This window comes from Idiotropiscis lumnitzeri, chromosome 4 (assembly GCF_059441095.1).
Source record: "Idiotropiscis lumnitzeri isolate Australia: NSW breed Sydney's pygmy pipehorse chromosome 4, RoL_Ilum_1.0, whole genome shotgun sequence".
Taxonomy (NCBI): Eukaryota; Metazoa; Chordata; class Actinopteri; order Syngnathiformes; family Syngnathidae; genus Idiotropiscis; species Idiotropiscis lumnitzeri.
The window spans coordinates 14,875,669-14,886,419 of NC_142394.1; the positions used below are offsets into that span (position 1 = coordinate 14,875,669).

General features: G+C 42.7%; 2 protein-coding genes across 2 annotated transcripts; one reads left to right on the top strand and one right to left on the bottom strand.

Moving 5' to 3' along the window:
- Positions 1-316: 316 nt before the first annotated feature.
- Positions 317-6,473, bottom strand: LOC148338264 (magnesium transporter NIPA2). Its single transcript, XM_088293867.1, has 6 exons — positions 6,345-6,473; positions 5,937-6,069; positions 4,659-4,715; positions 4,258-4,348; positions 3,528-3,688; positions 317-2,081 (listed from the first exon to the last, which is right to left on the bottom strand). The coding sequence occupies exons 2-6, from the start codon at positions 6,067-6,069 to the stop codon at positions 1,489-1,491; spliced, it is 1,035 nt and encodes a 344-aa protein (XP_088149993.1). The 5' UTR covers positions 6,345-6,473; the 3' UTR covers positions 317-1,488.
- Positions 6,474-6,829: 356 nt separating this feature from the next.
- Positions 6,830-9,716, top strand: mars2 (methionyl-tRNA synthetase 2, mitochondrial). The gene is given in 4 exon segments (XM_088293866.1): positions 6,830-7,345; positions 7,439-7,773; positions 8,391-9,549; positions 9,552-9,716. Coding segments are annotated over 4 exon segments (1,806 nt in total). The 5' UTR covers positions 6,830-7,077; the 3' UTR covers positions 9,596-9,716.
- The last annotated feature ends 1,035 nt before the right edge of the window (positions 9,717-10,751 follow it).

The following is a 10,751-nucleotide window of genomic DNA, read 5'->3' on the forward strand; positions in this document are numbered from 1 at the left end:
AGTGTTCGAACAAGTAAAGCAAGAAAATTATGGAAAGCTGATGAATTGAGGAAAAAAATGGCACTTTGTAAAACTAGAAAGACTGCTACAGTTGAACATCAACATAATTTCCAGTGCCAGGATGGCCGAGTGGTCTAAGGCGCCGCGTTCCGGACCCAGTCTCCCCAGGAGGCCTGGGTTCGAATCTCGTGGCTGCCAGGATGGCCGAGTGGTCTAAGGCGCCGCGTTCAGGACCCAGTCTCCCCAGGAGGCCTGGGTTCGAATCTCGAATTTCCCCATTGTGGGACTAATAAAGGCATTATTATTATTAGTAACAAGAGCGAATACAATAAAACTCTGGACTTCCTGTGTGCCAATATGAATGGCGCACATTTGGGCTCTTCTCCCTCTTCTGGGCAATCTGATTCAAATATTGACCATCTTGAGTCCATAAACACGTCAACAGTGGAACAGCATGAGGCCAACCGTCACTGTGGCCGTTTGGGCAAAAGACGGGGAGAAGGCACCGCAGAAGGGTTGCCGTGCCACCAAGGCTGAGTTTTCTAATGTTTTTAAAGATTACATTTGTATTAAAATTGATTTAATGTGCTTGATAAATAAAGCTGAGTTAAAGCTTGAAGAATTTTGTAGTTATGGAAACATGCCTTCAATTTTGCACTCCTCACAAGACCTGATTTCAGCGAGCATGAAAGGATCAACTCTGTGTTTATTCTTCTTGAAGCTTTTGTGTGAAAAAAGGACAGCGGCACGAGATGAAGAAGCATATTCACTGGATTTTAGTGTGAAGGCGTTTTAAAGCGAAGTCAAGTAAAAAAAAAAATTGTCTTTACAACAATATGTTCTATGCAGCCCCACTAGTCTGAACAAGATAATATTGTGTTTGTAAAATATGAATTAATCAGAATAATCCATCCATTTTTATCCACTTGAGGATCTGCCATTTTGTCTTGTGTGGCCGCTTACTGTCCACTTGTTACCTGAGCGCTTACACACTGTGACGTCATTCTTTAGTCGACAGCAAGTGGCTACACAAGGCACAATGGGCTCCCCGAACTGAAAAAAACAGGTGGATTTTTGTTTTTAATTTGTATTGCACAAATGCAATATTAATCAGAATAGTATGTTTAGACAAGTGAGGCTGCATAGAACCTCTTCACATTACTTTTGACTTGACTTCCTCTAAGTATAGAAAGGAAAGAGGGACGCAAATGAAAGAAGTGGGTCTGAAGTATAGTGAGTGTATACCTACCAACTTTTGGCCAAATACTCTAAACAAACAGTCTGGTCAAAAATAACCTAAATCTTCTTTGTAATTGGTTTGTTTTGTGGGTAAATTAAATAAATAAGGTTTGGTCAGTGCCTTTCATACCGAATTTGGGTTATTTTTGACTCACCTGTTTTTAGAGTGTTGAAGCGTATATATACAGTCAGCTGCATTTCTTTTCAGGGAGCGCTCGGTTGCCGCTAGGCCCACCCACCTTTGACGCTTCACCCCAAAGGCGGTTTCACGTCCCCCTCGGCAGGGCTGTCCTGGCAGGGGAGGGCGGTGTAAGGCCGGGGGCTCCAGCGTATGTCCCGAGGCCAATTCCTCAGGTAGAGGGGCATGGAGGCCCAGCTGTAGGTGATGTCCTTGAAGGCGTGCAGCAGGAAGATGCCCAGTATGATGGTGAGGAAGCCGCTGATGGTGCCCACCACAGCACCGGCGCTCATGCGCAGCCACTCCTTGAAGAGGATGGCGGAGCAGGCCATGACGGATGTGGTGAAGAACACGTAATAGATGGGCGTGACGATGGAGGTGTTGAAAATGTCCAGGGCCTTATTCAGGTAGCTGATCTGGATACTGACGCACAGTGCCAGGCCGACCAATAAGCACCAGAAGAGGGGGTGGCTCAGCACAGCGGTCCCGGCGACCAGTTCCTTAATGCCAATGCCCAGGCCTTTGACGCAAGACACGGACAGGGAGCCGATGACAGAGCAGATCATGATGTAGACCAGCACGTTCTTCTGTCCGAAGCGCGGCGCCAAGGCAAAGATAAGCACCAGGCTGCTGCCCACAACGCACACAGCAAACACAATGAAACCTAGTGGGGGGAGCATTAAACAAAAAATGTTAGTATTGCCCGACTCACACTCTGTGCTTAAGTGCAAGTGCAGAAACGTGTGTTGAAAAAAAATATACCCCAATAAATATAACAATGGCATCTCGAGAACTTATTGGCGGTTGTGCTAAAAAACAGAAGAAGTTGGGTTTGTTGCTTCAAGAGCAATGTTTGACAATTTTTTTTGTCGTCACATGAATATGAAGTATGACTTTTGTGTACGGAATACCTTAGTATTAGTCAGGCAACCACACTGTGTGGTCTGTAATAACAATTATTAACATAGTAATGTAAGCACATAAATTACCAATTTGTTAAAGAATTCAATATTTTCATTTGAATCTACATTGTAACTGATTCGCTCATGTACCAACCTCTTAACAAAACACAACCAACTTTAATACCGTGTCAATACTGACACGCCTAAGAGCTTTTGAGATTGCTCATTGCCACAGCAACTGAAGTGACAGAGTTCAAAAAGTAGCTAAACATGCGACTATACGTTGTCGCTGCCCACTTTTGATGTCATCCTCCTAACCCAACTACGTTAGTGGAAAGAGCGGGATTGAAATCTTTTCTCGTTAAAGATGTGACTACTAGCTTTCTGACATTGTTTAGGTCTGTGACTGCCAGAGAACGTGGACTTGTACAACTAGTTCCAATGTAAACAAAACACCGGTTCCAGTTCCAACTGGAAGTCGCTCTCATAATGGATATTACGGCCCTGGATGAGGACCCACTCCACTGAAGTCATCTTCCTGCAGCACTTCATTCAATTGACTCTCACATTATCTCATCTATTATTGCATAGCATCATTGTATGTGTCAAATGTTGCCCAGTTGGCATCCATTGCAGCCTGGTCATCCTGGAAGGGGGATTCCCCCATCTGTGGTCCCTTCTCAAGGTTTCTCACTTTCCCCCTACTGGGGTTTTGAGTTTTTCCTTGCCCTCCTGGGGGTTAAGATCGGGGATGTCGATTGTGGTTATGTAAAGCCCTTTGAGACCGTCTGTGATTAAGGGCTATACAAATAAAATTGACTTGACTTGACATGCAAAGGTTCATGGGGCGTAGGAATAAGGTGGATAATTGCCTGACTGAAACTTCTGAACTCACTTCCCAATACTTCGTGGGTACCAAGATGCCTCATGATATTGGCAAAGCACTAGTTTTGTGTAAATGAGGCTCCTCAACTCACTTCAACTAATCGTAGTAGTTCCTTAGCAACAAAATGCTAAAACAAAATGGCAGAAAACCACCACCTTTGCCTGATTCAAACTCATGAAGCCACTTCCCAATAGTTCCTTTTGACCAAGATGTCACAAAAAGGGGACAAAGAACTAGTTTGGCTATATCATGCCCTTGTAATCACCCTTCTGGTATTTTGCTATGTATTCCCTCAATGATGCTTGTTAAGCACACGTCTCACCTGGGTCTTTCAGCTTCTCCGCCATGGCGCTGAGGGAGGCCACCTCCTCCTCCTGGGGGGCATGTACCACCATAACGGTGGAGCCCAGCATGCAGAGCAGGCAACCAATCTTGCCGTGCACGTTCAGACGTTCGTTGAGAAAGTACGACGACAGCACGGCGCTGTGGACATACACACCAGGCAGTTCTCACAAAAGTTTCCTTTCAAGCTACAACGGATGTTATTTATTTATTTTTTTTACAATCAGTATTGCTTGAGTCATTGTACTTTAAAAAAAAGTTCCAAAATTAAGATTAAAAAATAATATTGTCACAAAAATCTAATAAAAAATATTTTTTATTTTATACTAATAAGAAAACATAATTAAAAAAGTAATAATTACAACAATAAATGTTTTTATTTATTTTTTCTGCTAAGCTCGGTAACATTACAAAAAATATATAATTGGAAGGAATTAGTTCTATTACAAGAACAACGTACCGAAAATATAAAAATGGCATCACGTTATTTATTTTAATATTACAAGACTGAAAATATGGAAAGATTAACTTTGTAAAGTCCTTTCATAAAAATAAAGTCGATCAGGAAAATAAACGATGACGACACCCATTGCCAAAAGATTCCACTCACAGCCTCATTTTGCAAATGGCTTGGGACACGTCAACCAGCGTTTTAGAATTCAGCATCCTCACAGCTGCTGGTAAATACCGCGTGGAAGCAAATGACGTACCTTACAAGCACACTCAAAGCTCCCAGAGGTGTAACGAGTGTGGCCGGCGCAAACACGTACGCCGCGAAGTTGGCAGCCTCTCCGGCTCCCACTGCAACACAATCAGTTTTTCATTACACGCAATGTGCCGTTCACCTCCTGCTCACGATGCGTAAATGTGCTCTTTGCAGGGATGTATGTCAGTACAAGAAGAGGCTTTTTGGTAAAACAAAGATCACCAAGTTGGAAAACCACCAAAATTCTCTTACCTAGTGGAGTAAGAAAGAATCACTGCCTAAGTAAAGTTCATTTGTATTTTACTTTTATTGTTATAATTGTGGTGGTACGTGTTAAGAAAGGTATTTTTTTTTTAAGGAGGTAATTAGTGTAAAATGTATTCGAACCATGAGTCATTCACTTACTTGAAATAAGCCCCGCCCACCACAGCCATTCTTTCAGGTAAGCATAGCCTCCTTGACCTGGAGATGATAAAGTTGGTGGTATTTCATCATCATAAGAATAGCTGTAATGATGATGGCACAAATGCTACTACTACTAATACAAATAATGAACAAGAAGTGTAGATAAGCGGAATAGAAGATGGATGGATCGATGGATGGAAGGAAGGTGCACTTTGACAATAATTTGGGAGAACAATGATTTATACTTTTTTCCTCGTTCACTGCATTAATAGACTTTTAATTTTATTTTTTAGCATTAATAAACACATTGATAAAAGTATTCAAATGTACTGATATTTGGTCTTATTAGAATTGTTACATGTCACGCACGCACACCAGTACGCACTCTCACGCACACACCTCTTCTTGCAATCGAGGTAATTTTCATCTAGTTTTCGGGCATGAAATTATACTAGTGCGACACTTTGAGGAATCATTGCGTTGAAAGGAAACTCGTTAATTAGTTTCAGGCGCCACCAACTGATTCAGGGGGATAAACACTCAACACACAATTCTCTTTTTTCAGTCTCCTTTGAAGGGATGTGTGCCATGTTCTTCTTCGTTTCCCTTCAGGGGTCGCCACAGCGAATCAGTTGTCTCCATCGAACCCTGTCCTCTGCATCCTCTGCTTTCACACCAACTAATTTCATGTCCTCTTTAACTACATCCATAAACCTCCTCTTTGGTCTTCCTCTAGACCTCTTGCCTGGTATTTGGAAACGCAGTATTCCTCTGCCAATATACTCACTATCTCTTCTCTGGACATGTCCAAACCATCACAGTCTGGCCTCTCCTTTTTTCTTTCATATATAATTTGCTTGCCAACTCACGCTTATTGGTAGTTTATCAGTGGATCTTTTTTCAAGAATTTTTGGGGTATAAAAATAAAAGTAAAAAAAAAATCCAATTAATTTTTAATGGGTGTCAGATTTCTGTGAATTTTTGTAATACGCAGCAATTCTATAGAGGTGGTACACTGTACTTTAAATAATAAAATTCAAAACTACAGTAAACGTAATGTGATAAAGACATTTCAAACAACTTTACGAAAAATGAATTAGAATAAAGTTATTTAATATGAATAAACAATTTTCCGAGTAAATCTGTTTTCCCCACAATAGTCGTAGAACTACAATAAAATATCACAGGACTTTGATGTGTAATTTAATGTTAAAATTAGAAGAAGAAGAATAGTAATATAGTACTTAGTACGTAGAATTTTTTCTGGAGGTTGAGTACCTGCTCGCATGGAGCCCTTGCTGGCCAATCGCAGCAGGCCTTTCTTCTTCAGGATGAAACTTGCGCCGATAAAAAGACTGGAGGACACGGCCAATGAGAGGCCAATGTAGAAGTCCACACGACCAGTTTCCATCTGCGACAAAAGCCCACAACAGACAATAATCACGTAAATGTCACACACACATTTTGGACAGAAAAACACTTTGCTCCGCCTATTCCGCGTCGACGAACACACAAGCCGTGTTTTCAGATCACATGACGGCCTGCGAGGCGAATGAACTTAAAACAACTTTTTGGGTGGCGTCCAGAACGTCACGAGTTGGAAAAACAAATAACTTCGCAAAGAAGTTTGAACAGCCTCAAAAAGGAGATGGTCATAGAGAATATCGTGCGTGGTAATGAGTGTACCTTGGTAGTCAAGTCGACTCCATCCGTCTTCGAAGACGTCGCCGTCAAGGGGCGGCACGTACACGCCGCAACGACGCTCCACCGACCGCTACAGCCAGCGTGAGTGGGTGGTCATGTGAACTGTGACAGCCCAGCTGCGTTAGCTTCGATAGCTTATCATGATTCTTTCACGCTAAGGAGAAATATTACTTTACGGGAACTAAGTCTAAATATTAAAAATATTTTTCCTGCTTAAGTTATCTTTTCGAAACAGAGAAAGACATATCAAGACTCAGACGCATATTTGAATGACGAGTTATCACATACACATTTATTTAATCAATTATGTTTAGCAACAATAACAACAACAAACTAATTCGGTTACGATTACATTTAATTATTCTAAATTCCGTTTCCTACATGGAACCTGAACGCACCGAAGCACCCTACACGCAATCTGATTGGCTCGTTAGAGGTCACGAGGGCATCGTCGCTCATCGATTTGATTGGAAGACTGATACCTTGCAATCCGGAAAAAGACTCAATAACGTCAACTGTCACGTTAAAGCTCAATTGTCGCAAACTTGACCACTTGTAGTTTGTTGGAACACGCTTCAATATTCGATTGCTGTTCGCGGTTAGTTATGTGAAGGGTAATTATGTGGGTGTTTCGATGTTACGTATGCTTTCTATGGCTAAATGAGTCCCAAGCATTTAACTAAACATTACTTACACAGCAAGACTGCCATTTAAAATGAGGACACCTTTACTCTACATCACCAGGAGCTGCAAAGCTGTTGGCAGCTGGCAACGAAGCGCGTTTTTATCCCCACTTTTAAATCAACGTCGGGTCAAGTGCACAAGCAGCGATGTGTGCAAAGAGGAAAGAAGCTACTACATAACCACTCCAATCTTCTATGTCAATGCCTCTCCTCATCTTGGTCATCTGTATTCAGCAATTTTAGCCGACTGCATGCACAGATGCAAGCTTCTACTGGGTTTCAAGTCAAGATTTGCAACAGGTAATTCATTCACATGTGCCCTATTCCTGCTACTCTATTCCTGCAGTGAGGAACATGCCTTTATGAGGGGTGGTGTGCATCTCCCCATTTCAGGCACAGACGAGCATGGTTTGAAAATCCAACAGGCGGCTGATGCTGCAGGAGAAGATCCCCTAACATTCTGCTCAGGGGTGTCCCAGAGATTCCGGCAGCTCTTCGGCAACTGCGATGTGTCCTTCACGGACTACATCAGGACCACCGAGGAGAGGCACCGGCGGTCCGTAGAGCACTTCTGGTGCACGCTTCGTGACAAAGGGCTCATTTACAAGGGCAGCTACGAGGGCTGGTACTCCACGCCGGATGAGAGCTTCCTCACACCAATGCAGGTGGTCGACAGCGTTGATGCGACCGGCCAGGCTATCAAGGTGTCGCTGGAGAGTGGTCACAAGGTGCGTCTGTGAAGATTTGTGTAAAGGGGGAGTTTGCAATTTTTGAGAAAAACATTTTTGGGACACATTTGTTGAAAGAATGATGACTTGATAGTTGTACGTTGGAAAAATTTGTCCGCATCTGAAACCACCAGATTTGAACAAATATGACGAAAATAAAAACAAAACAAACAAAAAAGATAAATGATTGGTTTACATTTACAGCCTAGAATTGCTTCTCCACGACATTAGCATATATTTGTAATTGATTATGGTGCGTTCTAACCTATAAAATCAGGTTATGTCACCGCCCTAAGGAGTCCCTTGTTAACCAAGGAACCCCCGTAAAGAAATTAAAAAATGACACGCTAACCTCTTTCACAGTCAACCTAAAAATTTCCTACTTCTAAAGCTGTAAGCAACATCTGAAAGTGTAAAGTTTCTTTGGCCATGCCCTTTTGTGTGAAAAGCAATTGTTCCGGCTGCTGATGTTGCCATGCATCTTACCTGAAAGTTGACACAATTATGTCCCACTAAAGTAAATTCTCTCTGCAAGGGACAAGGGAATAAATAACATTTCTACTGTTGAATGACTAATTTGGTTTAATGACAAATGTTAATACCTACCCGTTTGTCAGGTGGAGTGGCTAAAAGAGGAGAACTACATGTTCCGATTGTCGGCATTTCGGACTCCACTGCTCAACTGGCTCCAGAAAAATCCTGGCGCCATCCAGCCAGAGCGCTTCCTCCAGGATGTTTTCCAGTGGCTGAAGGAAGACCTTCCAGACCTCTCTGTGTCCCGCCAAAGAAACCGCCTCCAGTGGGGGATTCCCGTGCCCGGGGATCCCAAGCACACAGTCTATGTGTGGCTGGACGCTCTGGTCAACTACTTGACAGTGGCTGGTTACCCCGACAACCACGATCATTGGTGGAGCGTGGCCCGACACATCGTAGGCAAAGACATCCTGAAATTCCACGCCATCTACTGGCCAGCTTTCCTCCTCGGGGCGGGACTGCCGCCGCCGCAGTCCATTCACGTGCACTCACACTGGACAGTCAATGGGACCAAGATGTCTAAAAGTTTGGGCAACGTGGTGGATCCCTTTGAGCGCTCTCAGGCATTCACCACCGATGGTTTGCGGTACTTCCTGCTGCGTCAAGGTGTGCCCGATTCTGACTGCGACTACACCGATCACAAAGTCACCAAGCTGCTCAACGCGGAGCTAGCCGACTCCTTGGGCGGCCTCCTCAACCGCTGCACAGCTCCTGCTCTCAACCCAACACAGACGTACCCACCATTCTGCCAAAAGTCTTTCCCCAATGAGCGGGATGGTAGGGCGGTGCCGGAAGACTACCACATGCTGGATGCTGTGCAAACCCTCCCAACGTTGGTGGAGCGTCACTACAAAAACCTGCACGTATACAAAGCCCTGGAGGCCATCACTTCCTGCGTTCGACAAACAAACGGATTTGTTCAACGCCATACACCGTGGAAGTTAAACAAGATGGACGACGGAGACCGACGCTGGCTGGACGCCATCATCCACGTCTCCCTGGAATGTCTGAGGATTTATGGAACACTTCTTCAGCCCGTTGTGCCGCGAGTGGCCGACAAGCTGTTGTCCAGGCTCGGCGTGCCTGCCGATGAGAGGAACTGGACCGACCTGGACTTCCTGCCGAGTTACCGTGGCAAAGACTGCCCCTTCCAAGGTAGAACGCTCGGACCTGATACAGGAGTGCTTTTCCATCGCTTGGAAAGTCCCATTGGAAATGAGCAAAAGTCAAAGAAAATTAAAAAGCAGATGAGTGTTTCAAAGCACTTTACATAGGGACCAGGTCTTGAACTTAACTCTACACACATTAAAGGAAACCAAACAAACCACACACAAACATGCAGAGGCAGCAAAGACTAGAAAAAAACTTCCTCTCAAGAAACCTCAAACAGAAACTCATTTGTTCCATGTTGCCAGTCGAATAAAAAAAAAAAATGAAAACGTGTTTGTCTGAGTCATTACATGCACACACAAAAAAAAAAAACAACAGTCCAATTAGTATTCAAGGGTATCTAAATTAGAATGTTGACTTTGCAGTAATTTTAGGCTATTTCCCAGCAAAAAAATCGAAACACAAAATAATCCTTTCGATTAACCTTTAATCTTTGATGCTCAATGTAGGAACCTTTTTCTAATATACACCATGGGTAAAAAAAAAAAAACACTATTTCATGCTGGCTGAGTTTTTCTTTTTTTTTTAAAGCTTGAAAATGCAAAGCATTCTTTAAGAACCTTGTTTTTAATTCTGACAGATCATTATTTCCATTTTCATTTAATATTTTCTGAACAATAATTGTATATACCCAATATATATTACTAAATGAAGTTTATGACTTAATATTACAATACTTTGTTTCAAATAATTACCTTAGCAATGAGTGGGGCCAAACTCTTATGCATTTAACATTTTTTGTCATTTTGTCACACTTACTGTACCCATGACAACGGTTAACACGGCGATGGAACAAAACTATAACTTGCCTCTTTTCATGTCTGACAAATAATCACAAAGTGTTTGTTCTCCTTGCACTCGCGCCTGGTGTGCTGGGAACAGCTGCTGCTGACTTTTCTGTTTTTTTGCAAACTGGACAGATTGCGCCCCTCTTTCCCTTTAAATTGCGCTTCCTCTTACCTGTCTTGTTCTTCCTTGAGGATCACGGCAACCATTTCAGCAGTAATTCTGTGAACAGACGTAATTTGGATTACAAAAAATCTGCACAATATTTTCAGATGCACAATATACATATTTATATAATGTTGACTTAGCTCAAATAGAATTGCTCTCTAAAATACAATGTGACAACTCTCTCAAAGCAAGCTAAACTTAATCAAATCATAGGCACAATTATCTTTCACGGTTGTTGTAGGTAACGTTAGAGCAATTTTAAAACAACACTTACATGTATTTGGTGGGCAAAGGGGAGCGCAGTTCAGTTTTCGCTAATG

What these genes read in the sequence shown, in the direction of transcription:
- LOC148338264 (XM_088293867.1), bottom strand. Translation starts at nt 6,069, where the DNA reads ATGGAAACTGGTCGTGTGGACTTCTACATTGGCCTCTCATTGGCCGTG. An exon ending in CAAGGGCTCCATGCGAGCAG is followed by an intron (nt 4,716 to 5,936) that starts GTACTCAACCTC and finishes TATCATCTCCAG; the next exon opens with GTCAAGGAGGCTATGCTTAC. An exon ending in GGAGAAGCTGAAAGACCCAG is followed by an intron (nt 2,082 to 3,527) that starts GTGAGACGTGTG and finishes TCCCCCCACTAG; the next exon opens with GTTTCATTGTGTTTGCTGTG.